At 39.2% G+C, this 16561-nt stretch overlaps 9 protein-coding genes across 9 annotated transcripts; 4 read left to right on the top strand and 5 right to left on the bottom strand.

The window, feature by feature from the left end:
- Positions 1 to 103: 103 nt before the first annotated feature.
- Positions 104 to 2041, top strand: TFC6 (transcription factor TFIIIC subunit TFC6; the record flags this gene model as incomplete). Its single annotated transcript, XM_037287884.1, has 1 exon — positions 104 to 2041. One exon carries the CDS (start codon positions 104 to 106, stop codon positions 2039 to 2041), a length of 1938 nt encoding a protein of 645 aa, XP_037143779.1.
- A 69-nt stretch (positions 2042 to 2110) lies between these two features.
- UBA4 (Uba4p) lies at positions 2111 to 3487 on the bottom strand (the record flags this gene model as incomplete). The annotated part of the gene is made up of 1 exon (XM_037287883.1): positions 2111 to 3487. One exon carries the CDS (start codon positions 3485 to 3487, stop codon positions 2111 to 2113), a length of 1377 nt encoding a protein of 458 aa, XP_037143778.1.
- A 144-nt stretch (positions 3488 to 3631) lies between these two features.
- ERP5 (Erp5p) lies at positions 3632 to 4276 on the bottom strand (the record flags this gene model as incomplete). Its single annotated transcript, XM_037287882.1, has 1 exon — positions 3632 to 4276. One exon carries the CDS (start codon positions 4274 to 4276, stop codon positions 3632 to 3634), a length of 645 nt encoding a protein of 214 aa, XP_037143777.1.
- Positions 4277 to 4424: 148 nt separating this feature from the next.
- On the bottom strand, positions 4425 to 6182 carry CTM1 (cytochrome c lysine N-methyltransferase; the record flags this gene model as incomplete). Its single annotated transcript, XM_037287881.1, has 1 exon — positions 4425 to 6182. The coding sequence occupies one exon, from the start codon at positions 6180 to 6182 to the stop codon at positions 4425 to 4427; it is 1758 nt and encodes a 585-aa protein (XP_037143776.1).
- A 221-nt stretch (positions 6183 to 6403) lies between these two features.
- BCP1 (protein-transporting protein BCP1) lies at positions 6404 to 7267 on the top strand (the record flags this gene model as incomplete). Its single annotated transcript, XM_037287880.1, has 1 exon — positions 6404 to 7267. The coding sequence occupies one exon, from the start codon at positions 6404 to 6406 to the stop codon at positions 7265 to 7267; it is 864 nt and encodes a 287-aa protein (XP_037143775.1).
- Positions 7268 to 8655: 1388 nt separating this feature from the next.
- On the top strand, positions 8656 to 11502 carry EAF1 (Eaf1p; the record flags this gene model as incomplete). Its single annotated transcript, XM_037287879.1, has 1 exon — positions 8656 to 11502. The coding sequence occupies one exon, from the start codon at positions 8656 to 8658 to the stop codon at positions 11500 to 11502; it is 2847 nt and encodes a 948-aa protein (XP_037143774.1).
- Positions 11503 to 11696: 194 nt separating this feature from the next.
- On the bottom strand, positions 11697 to 13451 carry HG535_0C03990 (uncharacterized protein; the record flags this gene model as incomplete). Its single annotated transcript, XM_037287878.1, has 1 exon — positions 11697 to 13451. One exon carries the CDS (start codon positions 13449 to 13451, stop codon positions 11697 to 11699), a length of 1755 nt encoding a protein of 584 aa, XP_037143773.1.
- A 227-nt stretch (positions 13452 to 13678) lies between these two features.
- On the top strand, positions 13679 to 14023 carry CNL1 (Cnl1p; the record flags this gene model as incomplete). Its single annotated transcript, XM_037287877.1, has 1 exon — positions 13679 to 14023. The coding sequence occupies one exon, from the start codon at positions 13679 to 13681 to the stop codon at positions 14021 to 14023; it is 345 nt and encodes a 114-aa protein (XP_037143772.1).
- Positions 14024 to 14027: 4 nt separating this feature from the next.
- Positions 14028 to 16373, bottom strand: SPC110 (Spc110p; the record flags this gene model as incomplete). The annotated part of the gene is made up of 1 exon (XM_037287876.1): positions 14028 to 16373. The coding sequence occupies one exon, from the start codon at positions 16371 to 16373 to the stop codon at positions 14028 to 14030; it is 2346 nt and encodes a 781-aa protein (XP_037143771.1).
- Between the last annotated feature and the right edge of the window lie 188 nt (positions 16374 to 16561).

Here is a 16561-nt window from a genome sequence, read left to right as displayed (position 1 = left end):
TTCGAAAACTGAAAGAGCCATCAATAGCTTTTGAAAGATAAACAATAAGTATATTTGAATTAAGTCTGTCCAGTCGAGTACAAAGCCTGTATAAATCTTGAAAATGGTGGTTAAGCGAGGAAGGGGAAGGCCTAGAAAAGTTGATGTAAGTGGTACCGATGTTCATGCTAATATTGATCCTGAGGAATCAAATTTAAGCATAATTGCTACAGCTGTCAACGAAATGGCGCGGAAACGGCCGACGAGGAGAGCGGCTAGCAACGGTATATCACATAAATCTGATGATGATGATGACTATATCTCAATTGATGTTGCAGAAGAAGGGGACAATGATTTTGTTCCCAACGAATTGATTGCGATAGATGAGGAGGATGAAAAGAATGAAGTGATGGACGACAGCGGACCAAAGAGAAAGACAAGGGGCAAGCAAAGTTGCAGAAATAAGAGCACTATAGCCAGCTCGAATTCCAGTACAAGTTCAAGGTTAGAAAAAAAACGACGCAAAATACGATATTTGAAGGATTTGTCTGCTGCAAGGGACAAGATAGAGCGAATATATGGCATAAATAAACAAAAACTTTTGAGCCTGGCTAAAGTTAAGGAGGCCTTTGAAACATGCGTCTTCTATTTTCCCCCGGAATTGCTGAGGAAAGATTCGTTGTATTATGTCGAATGTACTCCACCGTGTGCCAAAAAAAATGTGTACGATTTAGTAGTGGTGCCCAATAGTTCCAAAGTTCGTGAGATCGAGGAAGCTGAATTGAACGAAATATTTGAGAGAAGAAATAAGGAAGTCACGATAATTATTGGGGAGGTTGAAGTCACTTTAGGTAGCGGGCATAAGACAGAATTTCCCGTATTTCCCAACGGAGACAGGAGAGGGTTTGTGTACAATACGTCATGTTTAATAACGGATATGGAGTGGTTTAATAAAGAGGAAGAAGATGATGAATATTTAGCTGTCAGCTTGTCGCAATATTTTGACAGACCTTTGAATGAAAAGTTGCAAATGTTTGAGACGGAAACACATGTTTCTTGTATTGATATATTTAAGTTGAATACATTGACATTAGAGTTCAGTAGGATTCAAACGATTGCACACACGTTTGGTGACACATGGAATTTGAAATGGCATGAAGGCTGCCAAGATATAAATTCTCTCGGAACTCTCGCCTTCACATGTCAAGACGGATCTGTCAAGCTACTAGAAGTCAATATCACAGAAGAGTATACTATAAGATTTGTTGAAAAGCCGACAATATCCATTTCACTTCCAAAAGTGTCGATTACATGTTATGATTTTCTTTCACCAACCACAATTGTTTGTGGGTTCAAAAATGGATTTGTGGGGGCATTTGATCTCACAGATTCCCCTATTCCCTCATTCTATCGTAAAATTCATGATTCGTATGTTATCTCAATATGCGTTGCTTATTCGGAGTTCGAAAATTCTTTGGTGGGCACAGTTTCAGTTGATGGTTTTTTCTATGCATTTGATCCTAAAGACATCTTTACCTCAAAAACCACAATAGCAAGGTTTCGCGGTACAAACATTACGCCATTATCGTATATTCCTCAATTGTACTCGTTCGTCAATTCTGATGGCTTAAACTCCCTGAAAAGCGTAGTGCCAAGAGCATCTTTTGGAATTCATCCCATATGTCAACAGGATACGACTATCACATCGATAGGCACGTCAAGAAAGCATCCATTATCTTTGGCAGGAACTGCCGATGGTAACGTTGTTGTTTCCAACGTGGCAAGACGTTTATTGACAGGCGTCAAAAACGGCTCCTCTGTTCATTCTTCTCTGAGACTTTGGAAATGGGAATATAGTGATACCGAGAACAAATACAGGCTGGATAATTCTTATGAAAAATATGTTCTGGCTCTTAGTGAGGTGAGCGGAATTAGAATTGATCCACATGGCGTCAACATTTCCTGCATAAAATGGAACGAAAGTTCCACTGGGGGTAATTTTTATGCATTTGCAAACAACGCTGGCTTGTTGACGGTAGAGCAGCTTGGGATCAATTCATGATATCATAGCTTTATAAGTAAAAAAATTCGAGCATGTACCAAATAGTTTTCTTTTTTGAGCCCAGGCACATTAGTATTTTGGTAATCTGGGATTGATTTCGTCTATGTACTTGAAAAAGCCACCCTTCACATCTTTGACATTGCTTATTCCAAACTTATCTTTGAGAAGTCTCGTGGCAAGTTGAGAATCATTACCGTAGCGACACATAACAATTACTTCACTGTCAATGCCAATATCTGGAATTTCGTCCTTCAGTTTTGTCAATTCACCCTCCATATCTTTAAGTTCTTTAACGGTCAGGTTATAGCTCTCAGGTACATGAGAAATACCATAGTGATGATGTGGTCTCACGTCAAGAAGTATATGACCTCGAAGTTTGTCATTATGATACTTTTCTTCATAATTTTTTACTGTAATTCTCTCTTCAGGCGTACAAACATTGTAGTCGCGTGAGCCACAGAAGACACTATAATTTATTTCTCCTGATTCAATAGCTTCTCTGGTAACAGTTGGATTCTTTCCGGAGCATTCACAGCTGTCTTGCCTACCCCGCATTTTGAATGTACGCAATGTCTGATCGGGAAAGCCTGAGTAAGCTTTCAAAAATGGCTGGAAATTTTTTGCCGTATAAATTCCAAGAATTAATTTCAACGTTTCAACAGCCATCATCGTTCCCACTAATCCGATACATGGACCAATTACTCCTCCCTCTTGACAAGATGATACTGCGTTTGGAGAAGGAGGTTTGGGATAAAAACAACGGTAACATGGGCCAACATTACAAAAATTCAGTATTGTCAACTGACCCTCAGTGCCTAGTCCCGACGCTGAAACAACAGTCATTCCCAAATTAACAGCAACATCAGAAATCAAGTATCTAGCAAGGGGGGTATCTGTGCAATCCAGAACGTAATCATATCCCTGGAAAATTTCAAATGCATTACTCCCGTCGAGTCTTAAAGGATACGTCACCACTGTGACATGGGGATTCAGCTTATTAAGAACTTGTTTGGCTGATTCACACTTCAGCATGCCTACTTTCGTAGAATCATGCAGTACCTGACGATGCAGATTGGACGTATCTACAACATCGTTATCGACTATACCAATTTGCCCGACACCAGCGCCTGCTAAATAGGGCAAAACAGGGCAGCCTAGGCCACCTGCACCCACCACTAAAATCCTGGCATTTCTAAGTTTCACCTGTCCTTCTACACCTCCTGTTCCTTCAACGATCATTTGTCTACCATAGCGTCTGTACTCTTCCAAAGACATCGGAAACTCCTTCTCCAGCCCCCTGCTCTCGTCCAACTCTTTACGCAGCTTAGCATTTTCTAGTTTCAAAGCAATTAATTCTTTCCTAAAATCCTCTGAGGCATCCATGGCATACACTATAGCAGATTCGATTAATGATTTTACCTTTCGAGACTTAATCTTTTTTTTCATCTTGATATTTTTTTCATTATCTAAAAAAATAAAATCAAGAACTTCCTCCGTATATAAGTTAATTATCACGTTGATTGAATACTTTTAGCGAGTCTATTGAGCGAACCTTTTGAAGTGGCAGCTCTGGGATATGACGCCAGGCTCTCACAGAATCTTTTGTTTAACGAAAAAGACTTTCAGGTAGCGCAATTGAATAGCGCATATTGCAACCAATGCAAAGAATTGTACTAGGGACCAGAACATAATTTTGCTATTGGCAGATTCACTTTGATCTCTGAATTCTGCCTCTTCCATCCTGATAGATCGCTGTGCATTCCGGATCCTATGTAATCTCTCTATCAACTGAGAGATTCTTTCTCTTAGAGATTTGACATCTTGTTTTCTTCTACTATCAACGGATTCTGATGTGGATATCTCAAATTCCACAAATACCCTGACATTCGCATTCTCCTCAGAATATATGGGATTGATACATATTTTATGTTCTCCCGTTTCAAGTGCAGTCAGAGTAAAATCACCACTATGGGAGTTTTGCTGATTCAGTACGAGCTCCTCATTGTCGAAAGTTTCATAAACTGAAATACCTAGAAGCAATTCTGGATCATCTTTGAATCGACCGACCTCGCCTTCTATGTAGCCGTCAATATCGCCTACTAGTAAATTGCCCTCGCGCAAGCTTTCATAAAAGCACTTGATCTCACCAGGCTTCAGATAAAAATGGAGCCCAAAAGTATCCCTCAAAAGAAATAGTACAAGGCACGCCACTACCATGAGAAATGATGATTGCATGTTTTCAGCTCTCTTTCATCGACTTTCTGGGGCTCTTCTCTTGAGATGCATTGTTTTCGAACAAACTAATTTTCAAGAAATACAAACAAGCCATTCATGTATTAAATTGGCTTCTCCAAATGAATCAACTACATAAAAGTTCTAACAGTCAATACACGAAGCTCTTATACTTCTCTAATTCCTCCACCAAGAAGTCTGTTTGTTTTGATGGATCAAAATCATTCAATGCCAATGAGGCAAAGTCAGGGATCATAGGAGTTTCCTTGGTTAGCGGAGATAGCTCATGCGTGATATGTAATGCGGGTAAAGGATAAGAGAAGGGCATGGCCTGCGCTTCGGGTTCTAAATCTGTCCAAAATAATGGAATTTTGTCTTTTATTATGCTTTCAGCTATTGATATCTCGTTTTCAAGCACATGCAGTATTGGAGATTCCGTTCCATGCTCATTTCTTGCCTCACGTAGTACATTAAGCCTCCATTCAAGATATGTTATGAAATAGTTCGAAAAGGAAGAAATTGCGTCGCCAAAAATCTCTGGTTCGTGGAAAGGCGCTACTTCCAACGCTTCTTGTGCCGTTAATCTCCCATGGAGCAACGCCCCATCGTCATTCTTGAACCTCATTGTCCATGCTAACTGTGGTAAATCAATGTAGTCCTGATTATCGTTCTCCATCTGAATAACTTTTTTTGCATATATATTCAACAGAGCTTGGTGATCGTGGCTGTGTTCATCTTGAGACATGCGAAAGAATGCAAAAGTTCTATAACTGTGTGAATCATACTCCCAGCAACTTTTCCCTAGCCCATGTCCCAAGCTTATAAATGGCAAAAGCAAGGAGGCAAATTCATCACCAGTGTCATTGATATACCATTTTTCTTCATGCTTAATTAACTGTATCACTGGATTTATGGCCAGCCACTTGTAAAAAAGTCTCAGGTTCACATTCAAGTGTGCATGATTTTTCAGATAGCTTCGATGGAGCGACATATTAAAATATTGCGTTGCATTATTCGTTTGAGGTGCAAATCCATATGTACCACAAAAATGCATTAGATCTTCAGCAGGGGAGTAACTAATAAACACTTCGAATTCTTCATTGTCTGACAGTCTATCACATTTGGGAAGCTCCAAAAGTAAAAGGACGTCTTGTGTTTCACGATCTACGTCAAAGTGTGCATTTTGGAGAGAATTATCATGATTGGCGAAATCCAGTACAGGTACTAAGGTTGTTTCAACCGTAAAGTCCTCACTATCTGCACTTACCTGCTTCGGAATTTCCAAGGTTCTCGACTGAACAGCTGCAAACATTTGCTGTATTGTCATGAGCGAGCAACTCTTCTCAGGAATATATTTTGCTAAGAAAGAGTCTACCACCTCAAAAATACTTCCAAAAAGCTTACATGGGAATAGATGTTCATATATACTTAGACTCTTTTGGTCACATAATAAAATGCTGTTGACTTTTGTCTCTAGCAGTACGGTTTCAATATAATAATCCAAAGTGCGGGGGATTTCGTATTCTCCTTTCAAAGAATGTAGAATTAAAAGCTCTACAACTAACACAACTGATTCTGTAGTAATAGCAGTTAAAAATTTCAGACTTAAGAAGTCTCTAATGGCTTTTTTCATTCTTTCTTGCGTTCGCTGACATGCTTGCTTACAGGAATATTGCGAACTATCCTTCAATATACTGTTGATGCGGTAAGTACTTATTGTGGCCGTCTTTGCTATTCTCAACAGTTCAATATCCTTCATTCCATCCATTTCCTCTCTATCAATCTTTGTTCTATCTACAAACAACCCCAATCCAGAGCTAGGGTCATCAACTGACGACTCTTTCACGCTAAGAGCATTATGCACTTGCACGCCTGCATTCCTTGAAAACCATTTCAGTGTGCTGGACATGGGTAAACGTTTTTAGACAGGATTCAGTTGTCTGGTATAGTGGACGCCATTGGCAATACATAGGACTGGCAATCAGGGATATCATTTCTTCTTCTGCTACATTCATTTTCCATTTTAAGTGTATTGTGAAAAATTATTAGAGATGAGCTCAGAAAAAGATAATCTGCTTTGACAACAATTACAATCACTATAAGGGATCTACATTTCCAAAGCATCACAAAATGGTACAAGCAATCAAGCTTTCTGAGTTGACAAGCAGAAAGAGATCGGCCAACCAAGAGCTTGGCTCTAGCGAAGCATCGGATATCGATGTTAGCAGCGGTATTGACACAAGTGATAGCGACGACAGTGATAATGATGGAGACAGTAATGAAGAGGTTGTGAATATTGATTTTGACTTTTTTAATGGTGATCCAAATGTCGATTTTCATGCATTCAAGAACCTGTTGCGTCAACTTTTTGGTCCGCAGGAGAGTAATAGAATTCAGTTGAGTAAGCTTGCTGATCTCATGCTTGAATCTCCAACTACAACGATCAAAACAGACGGGATTGAGTCAGATCCATATTGCTTTCTTTCAATTATCAATTATGAGGAACACCGTGACTGCGATTACGTCAAGTATCTATCTAAAGTTGACACAAGAATCCAGACGTTTCTGCAAACAGTGGACGCCAATGGCGCTAAGTCATGTGCACTAATCGTAAGTGAAAGACTCATCAATATGCCTGCTGAGGTTGTTCCTCCTTTGTATAAGATCACACTGGAAGATGTCACCAAAACGCTGGGTGACGACAAACATCATGATTTTTACATCATCCTTAGTAGAAAGTACGAAGTCAACTTTGATATGGACAGCGATGATGATGATGACAGCGATCAGAACAGCAAGGCACGATCGAGGAAAAGAGTAAAGCAAGCCGAGGTCGACTATTTCCATGTTGAAGACCGCCATTTTGAGAAAAATGCGAAGTTGAAATTCCAATCAGAGCCAAGAAAAGGAATAATTAACTCATACATCATTCTAGATCATGCTTCACTGATCAAGAGTATCCACGAGCTTGAGCAGGAGATCCAAACTTGGTAATTTGACACCCGCCCGTGATCATCCTTCTTTAATGCTCTGTCTGTATGGTTCCCACTTTTTTAGACTGAGTAGTTATGTATTTTAAGACCTAAGACTTTAACCCTACAGAGGAGTCGCTGTGGGCACTAAAAATATCTAATCATCAAGGCATTGAATACTATAAAAATGCTCGTTATCACTTAGTGGGAGGTCGGCAACGGCGAACAACTCGGGTATCGTCAACTATGGCTTCTTTTACTCGATCATGTCATTTCCAAGATCTTCCGACATCCAATCGCCATCTCCTGACTGCATTTCGTAGTGCTACGATAAAGTGATTTTCTGTCAAGGAATATTTGTGGCAACCTGGTTTCAGCTGGTACATTTCAGTTTTCGGAAGAGACGATTCAAATGCTGTCTCGTGTCTTTTACGCTACAGCACTGGGGAGTGTTATATAAACAAATGCCCCCGCCATCTGGACGAGCTTTGAAAACCGAGATATTACACTTCGCTCACAAAAAATCACTGCTCATCCTTGCTCGTGATTTTTTTTATAGTCCTGAAGAGCTTTCCTTTCAGCTCAAGTGGGCTCTGTTGACATCAACATATGACCTTTAAGAAGTCAAATAGCCGCCGCCGCAGCAGCATTTTTGTAGGCTCCTACTTCCAAAAACAAAAAGGCTTACACTTGGGGCGCTGAAGCCCCCAGGCGATACCTGTAGTATAAAATCGAAGACATTGATACAAATTGACGATATAACTACTCCATTAAAGCATTAGATGACACAGCTCCTCAAAAACACAAACCATGAGAGCACTGTGTCGATATTAAAATGAAGTTCTTATATGCGGCTTTAAACAAGCAGAGCTCACAGGCAAATCAATAAGTTGCAAAATCAGATACATCCAGCCGCTCTTAAAGCTCATCGCCATCATTATCATGGTTGATAAGCTGCCTTGTTAATATGACATCCACTATTAACTTTATGCTCTGATCATTGTATTCTGATAGTATTTTGATATCACTATATACGCCACCGTGATAAAAACTAAAAAGGGTCAGCCTAAAAAATTTTTTACTCGGACAGCGCAGCACAAAGAAGGAGGGTAAACAACAAAACTTAGAGGCCTTGTTACACGCTTCTCGAACGCTTTGAAGTGCTTTCCAACGCACGGTGTGTCTGTTCACGAGTTATAGAAGAAACCTCCCATAGGAAATACCACAGCGGCAGGCCTTGGTTTACTTTTTTTTCACCAATTTAGGGGTCTCGTGATATTTTGAACGGGTGATTGTTCGAGTCAGTGTATACGAAGGATCCGGGTAACACAACCCTCATCCAAAGCGGGTAACAACAGAAAGAATTGTCACGGAGAGTAGGCTGGCGGCTATTTCGAGAAACATACCGTGATGTCTTCTGCAGAGAACCCACAGAAGACAGAGGCATCTGAACTGGCGGAGGACTGCGATGGAGCCACCAGGCCTCAGGTGAAGAGCCTTGTGAACCAGCGGAGTCGCAAGCTGAGGGAGCTGTACTGTGTCTCCAGGTTGAGCGAGTTACTAGATATTCACAACGGGGATGAATTGAAGAAGGACATAGAGCATTTTTTGGCACTCAACGACATACGAAAAGGTATTAGTTTCCAGCCGGATACATTACCAAAATTGAGACAGCTGGAGCCTGTGAATATCGAATCACAGGAAGCGGGCAGCAAGAAAAAGGATCAAGTTAAGAAATCCACGGTCAGCCTGCAAGCTGAGGGGATACAACGACAGCAGCAGCAGTCGTCGCAAAAGTCGCAAAGAGCAGCAAATGAGACGAAACGGCGGGCTGAAGAAGAAAATATTAATATGGCTGAGGAGAGATCCGAAAAGAGGATAAAGCTCCACGAGAACCAACTAGGCCGAGCTAGTGTACCTCTGAAAAATAGTTCTATGCCTCCGCCTTCCGTAGCAAGTTCCGGAATAGCTACAATGTCGCTATCCAACCATGCCCATACGTATGAGCATCCTCTATATTATATGAACTTGACAATTCCTCCAGCGCACCCCACACCTGTTGACGTGCCTGAAAAGTTTAGCAATTATTTGCTTCAGGAAGTTACAGCCAAAGCGATTGAATCAAATGACTGTTTTAAAGAGAACAACATCAACAGTAAAGAATCTGTTTACCTATTGATGAAGGACACTATACCATCAAAAATTGCGCAAGCATTACCGTTAGCTGAATTGAAATACATGGTTCAAACATTGCCCTTAATAAAGCTAATACCAATGGCACACAAAGCATTAACTACAGATATAATGAATAATGCTTTGAGCGAAGGTAGGATTACAGTAGTGAGCTCAAGGATCGAAGAATTGAGGCGGCTTGGTCTTTGGTCGTTAAGGCAACCAAAAAAATTCAGTGACTCTTGGGAACACGAAAATTCGCATCATAGAACACTCATAGAGGAAGGGAAGTGGATGCAGGCAGATTTCAAAGAGGGCCAAAAGTATAAGATCGCAGTTTGTGCTACATTAGCACACGCTGTGATGGAATTTTGGTCTTATGGAAAAGTTTGTTGCGTAAAGACAAAGATAAAACAGGAAAAAGAGTCCAATTCGTTGAATGATGAAAAAGACCTCGAGATTGATCAACCAAATGAACAAGAAAATGAATATACATTAATAAGGAAAGAGAACGTAAATGATCGCATCTCTGAGACAGAGAAGGAAGAGAAGATGCATCCGGATGGCACAAATGGTCAAAAGTCAAACGTTTCAGAAAATATAAACGATCAAGTAATTGACACCGCGCTATTGTTGAAAGAAACAGACTCCTCTAAAGCACCACTCGATTTGGTAGAACTTTGTAGTAATGAAGCCACGCAAACGAAACAGAGTAGTGCCGCTAGTCCTTTCAAGTTAACGATATCTTTCGATGAATTAAATTCCACTGAAAGAACAATTGCTGAAGATATTCAGCTATATACGGGGGTTAAATCCATGAAAGATGGAAATGATGATTTATCATTTGCTCCGATTTCAAAAACTATGCTTTCTCTAGAGGATGACTATTTTTACAAAGTGGTAGAAAAGCAGATAGTAGATGATGAGCAATCGCTAGTACAACTCAGTAAACGTAGAGGCTTGTTTTATGGTAACAGGAGAAGCCATTATTTAAAGCCGCCACCTGCACCTTCCTTGAGGTACTTACAAAATCGGACTCCAACCATTTGGTTACCAGAAGATGATCAAGAACTTGTTAAAAATATCAATGCTTACGCTTACAACTGGGAATTAATCAGTGCACACATGACCAGAAAGTCAAGTGATTCCTATCTTTCAAATATTGAAAGGAGAACACCTTGGCAGTGTTTCGAAAGGTTTGTTCAACTGAATGAAAGATTTAGCTTCAATGATTTGAAGGGACCAAGGGCTCATAGTGTACAGCAATGGTTGATGGAGGCACATAAGTTTCAACAAAGACAAAATAGCAGAATTTCGCCATTAGGTGTCGGACAAGAGTCCATTCAACGTGGTCATAGGAGATTACGTTGGGCTAGCATGTTTGAGGCGATGCGCAAATGTATCAAAAAGAGAGAGAACGCTCCCCGCCCAAATCCGACACAACCCAGAAAACCATTAGATTGCAAAAATATGGCTGTTCCTACGCCAGCGGAGATGTCTAAATTGAAAGCAGAGAGGGACGATTCTCTGAGGAGAGATATTCAAATGAGACGTAGCGTTAAAAATCGGCTCCAACAGCAATCGAATCAAGCAACACCTAATCAAACACCCTCTCGTTCTTCGGTAAGAGATATGAATATAAGTGAATCATCTTCTATTTCTGGTGGAGCCCCTGACTCGGCCTCCAAATCTAAGACTTTGGGGAGTAGAAATTCTTCTACGCCAGTCCCACCACCGCGACAATTCTCAGAACGGGAAATTATCGAAAGCTATACAAGAAAAATCCTAGCGCAGAAACCTGAGTTTACTGTTGAAAATGCAATGAAAGCTGCTCAAAATTATTACAGACAAGCCCAGCATCGGAGATTACAGTTACAACAAGCAAAACAACAGGTGGTACCCAGTTCACAAACGGGGGGTGCTTCCCCCCAAGCCCAAACGTCGTCACAACCTATTTCGAAATCACCATCAGTTCCATCAGACAAAAATAGAGAGGCCAATAGTAACATACCTAGTGCTGGCATAAGTAATAATATGAAATCGCCCACTCCTCAAGAAATTTTGGAGAGATATCAGAAGTCGTAATGGTCACAAGCTCGACTTTTTTAGAATTAATGAATAATGTAAATAGAATAAAACATATTAATAAGATAGATAGATCTTTCTCCTTTTACCATCGAGAAGCTTTGTTAACAAGCACGAAATATTTTGCTGACCAAATCGTGATAAGACTGGTAGATATATAAACACATTTTAATCTAAGAAGAGATAGACCTCAATTATACTTCTGAAAAAGTGAAAACAGCAGTTTCTTCAACTGGTTTTCCTTCGAAAGAATAAGTTGCTTTCCATTTAATTTTTAACGCTTTGCCTACATTGACCATAGCATTATCTATCCATGATTCCTGACTGACCGCATCTTGCGCAAAAGATCCAACGAATGAGCCTGTTTGAGGTTGTAACCTCAAAGTCATTGTCTTTGGGACAGCAAGCAGAAAATTTAGATTTGAGATTGCGTTTGCAGACGTGTTGGAAAAGAATGTTTTTACCTTCAATGTGGAGTCAGATTCTCTATGAATCTCAAATTCAATCTTTAAATTATCAGAGCGGTTCACCAACGTTCTTTGAGTGGTGGATGAAATTGGGCTAGGGCTGCTGAAGTCACCCAGTAGGTCAAAAGAATTAGATTTCGCTTGTGGTGCTGTACCGCTAGTAGATGGAGCCGAAAAACCTCCTAATAGATCTACATCATTGGTATTTGAGTAATTTGTTGGTGTAGTTGTAACAGGTACTGCTGGTTCAGCTGCACCAAGGGAGATGCTTCCACCTGCACCAAAATTTGGCATATTTGAGTTTGATGAGATGGACAATTCATTAAGATCACTTAATAAATCAGTAACAGATTCCCCTTGCAAACCGTTTTGATTACCAGTGGATGAAGTCGACGGATCTTGACTGTCTGTCTCATCATCAAAATCTATTAGGTTGATTTCATTTGCTAACGCACCTCCCGCAGCACCAGTTGAAGTAGTTGCCGAAGAAATACTAGAAGGATTGATGTGAGAAGCGGCTTCTTTATTTCCAATTTTAAATAGATCAAACTTCTCTAGCAGTTGGTTAACCGTATCGTTGAACTGCAAGAGGTCCTGAACCAAGGATTCGTCCTCTTGTTCTTCTTGGATAATCTTTAGAAATTTTGGTTGTGCGCTTTTCAAACTGGAAAAAAGTGATACAATTGTATCATTTTGAATGTCAACCTCTTCAGCCGAACTTAGCATGTCATTTAGGAGATCAGCTTTTCTCTTCAATTTATTCAATTCGCTCAAAATTGATTGTTTAGCATCGTTGACATTGTCTTGCTTGAACCCGGCCATGACTTTCATCAATTTATTTGCCTCTCTTAAATCTTCTGGTTTACCACGTCTAATTAATTCTTCCAATTTGGCAGCTTGTGCAACCTCTTGTTCCTTTTGAATTTCACTTGGAGTTTTCAATTGGTCGTTTGGTCTCAGAACAGCCAGGTCTGATTCGTTGATTTTTGGAAAAATGTAACCCTTATATTTTAGCAATCTATGCATGTCTCTTATGTATCCCAAGTCGTCTTTATAACTTGCATGCTTGCAAAGAGTTTGATACCATTCTTCAATTGCTGTCAGGATCAATTTTTGAACCTTCGAATACCGTAATGGTGGATGTTCTGGGAACCTTTTGACCAATTCATTCAAGAATTCCTTTCGAGATATTTGCAGGTGTAAAGGATAGCCACAATTCTTGACCAAAACGTCCAATAAGGACAGCGCAAAGATTGCGGTATGTGTATCCCTGCTATTTATTAGTTTGACAATGGCAATCACAGCATCTCTAGGACATGCACCTTGCTTATCATTGATATAATCCGCGACATCCAAATTCAAAGCTAAGTCAGGCTCCGGTAAAGATAACCTACATGACCGCTGAATCTTCCTCAATAGGGGATTGCCAGTAGCTTGTGGCCGTCTCACAGGGCCCTCTCCCAAGTAAATGCCTTGAGACATTGTGAACCTTCTTTGCTTATTCACACGTCTTGGAAAGCTTTATTGTTTATTCTCTGTTGCAAAATATCTCCTTTTTTCACCTGCCATGCACTGAAAATTATCGAAGGTATCAGGCACTTTTATCGATCGAAATACAAAAATTGATAAAGAAGGTAAGGGGCAAATACAGAAAAAACTCTCCATGCAGATAATCGCTTCATCACATAAAACTTGTATCCTTCTAAATAATGTCGAGTGAACTGGAACGATTGAACTCGGAACTTCCAGCAGATGACCCCCTGAATATTGACAAACTGTCTGTTGATTATGAATACCTCATCTACAAGATTAAGGATTACGTTCAGTCGATTGAGCTGGAGACAACTCAAATCTGCCGAAAACAAAAAGAGCTAATTGAAAATGATATTATTGTTGAGATTATTGATAAAAATATCCGAGAGCTTAAAAATATATTACAAAAATGTGATGAGCTTGAAAACCACTTTGATATGTTGGATCAAATATCCATCATTACAGATGCTTTCAAGGAACGGTTGGATAATGTAGTCAAGGAATACAAAAGTTCAAAATAATGTGCTACCAGCTTATGCGACCGTCGTCAATAGTAATCTTTCTTTGAAGATATTTGAGCCTCTGTTCATCCCATTTACGCCGTATAGCCGCATGCTTCATTCGTACACAGGAAAGGACAAATAATGCCACGGTATCAAATCTTAGATGACGCCGTCTATGGAAGGGCTCGAGTGGGTTTTGAAATTCAGATCTGAAAACAGAAGGAATGGGAGCTTTGACTTCGTTTCGGATCTTAAGAAGGTCTAGCCTAACATGTTGAGAGCTTGCCCTGAGAACACGATTCAGATACTCGTTCATTATCCGTAAATCGTTATTTTGCCTCACTTCTGTGTTATATTTTAACCTGTAATAATCAATTTGATCCTGATTAATAGTATTTGTCTTCAAAGGAATATTATTATCTTGAGAACGACTACTTCTGTCAAGTAACCGTCTCTCTAATGACAAATTTTCATCTTGCAAAGATTTCAATTCTTCCAATAATCTTTGTTTCATGGTGTTATACTTTTCCTTCAAAACTTGATTCTCACCTTTATCCCTGTAAGGCATATTGGATTCTTTTTCCTTTAACTTTACGTATTCCTTTGATAGATATTCAAATTTTGTGCCAATCTTCTTCAATTCCTCTTTATATGAGTCTTTTGAGTTTTGTAGACGGGATATCGTTCTATTGACTTCTAACTGTTCTTCTTTTGAACGAGCAATGAGATTGTTGAGACGTTCCATTTCACTATTTTTGGAATTCAGCTCTCGTTTTAAATCTTTCAAGCTGTCTTGTCCTTGTTCCTGAATCTTGCTATTTTCCTTACTCAAAGAATTGCACTTATCTTTCCAAATCATCAATTCCCTTTCATACGATTCTCTTATCGAACCAGCTTCCTCTTGTAGCAACAAAATTTGTCTATTTAACTGATCCTTTGAGAGATCATTTTCCTTTTCAAGCTTTCGTATCTTGACTTGAATGTTCTTTTCGTATTCCTCTTCGTGCATTTCAATCTTTCTTTTGAGTGTCTCTATTTCTAAGTCCTTTTCCCTTACCCTCTGAGAACTTTTTTCTGTATTTTTTGTGGTGTTATCTATTATTTGGTTTTGCAGTTTTTTTGTAAGTATTACAGCGTCATCCATTTTCCTTTTCGTCTGCTTCAGCTCCTCTTCAAGATTTGATATTGTGAGTTTATCATTGCCCACATTCTGCATTTTTGATTTCAGTAGCTCATGATCTTCATTGAGTTTTTTTATTGAATTACTCAACTCAATTTTATCTTGACTCAAGCTTCGTATTTTGTCATTCTTCGCCAAGATAACGTCACTGTCGTATTCCTTTTGATAGTTCGCATACTTTTCTTGCAATTCATCATAGTTTTTCTCAAGCGCTCTCACTTCGGCTTCTAAACTTTGACGACCATGAGTTAAACTGACCAATTCCTTTTCAAGGTTTTTAATTGAAGTATTTTTCATCTCTAATTCACTTTCCAATCTCAACAAAGATTCGCCACCCTTGTGATCAAATTCCTGTAATTGATTTGTTAGTCGATAGAGTCTTTGTTCTTGTTCTTCAAAGTCTTTTTCCTTTTCATGCAGTTTCAGATTTAGTTTATTGAGATCGGATTTTAACAAATCAACTTGGTACTTGTATTTTTGACTCTCCAAAAGGTTTGTATCATTTGAATCCATATGAAGTTTCTCAAGTCTTTTAACTTGTGCTTGAAATTGCTTCAGTTCGGCTTCAGTTTTTTGCAATTTAACTTTTTGTTCAAGCGTACTTTGCTTATTACTGCCATTAATGTCGGAATCATTTTGGGCAATTTCACTAGTTTTGATATCTAGCTCATCATATTTTTTTTTCAATTCCGTAAATTCATCCTCTAAATTGTTGTATTTTTCTTTCCAGTCTTGAACCTCGTCCAGCAAGTTTAAACTTTTCTTCAATTCACCCTCATCGGTCACATTATTCAGAAATTTCAGTAATGAATTACATTTTAGTCTCAAATTATAATTATCAGTAGTCAATTTATGCATTTTTTCCTGCTGCTCCTTAAGTGGGTTTGATGTCTGGGCATTTTCTTTTAATTCGTCCATCAAGTTTCTCTTGTTTCTCACGGCCCTGTTCATATGTTGAGTGTTCAATTGTGGCAGTGTATCATCAAATTGAGATGTGTCATTAAACATTCTCATAGAGTCCAGCGAGTTATCCATACTTGTTCTCCGTACCTTTTTCAAAGTGTCATTCCCATCACCATTGTTAATTGTCTCATTACCTCTCTTTGTTGGTATTTCACCACCGTTTTGCTTCTCTTTCAAATACCCGATAGGGGTAAACTCAAATCTATTAGAGCCATTTTGATCCATCCTCGTAGGAACGAGTGTAACGGTTTTGATTCCTCGAATTGTTTATATATTAATGTAATGTGTTGTGTTAGCATTACTGTTTTATTTTGTTTTCACTTTTCAATATTTATGTTTCTGTGTTAGTACGCTCATGCGCTCGATTACCCACATTACATGAGTTTGCCTGGCCTGCATATTGAAGAAAAAAT

The sequence above is a fragment of the Zygotorulaspora mrakii genome, chromosome 3 (genome assembly GCF_013402915.1).
Source record: "Zygotorulaspora mrakii chromosome 3, complete sequence".
Classification (NCBI taxonomy): Eukaryota; Fungi; Ascomycota; class Saccharomycetes; order Saccharomycetales; family Saccharomycetaceae; genus Zygotorulaspora; species Zygotorulaspora mrakii.
Note: the sequence above shows the minus strand (reverse complement) of the source record. Positions and strands in the feature narration are given on the sequence as shown.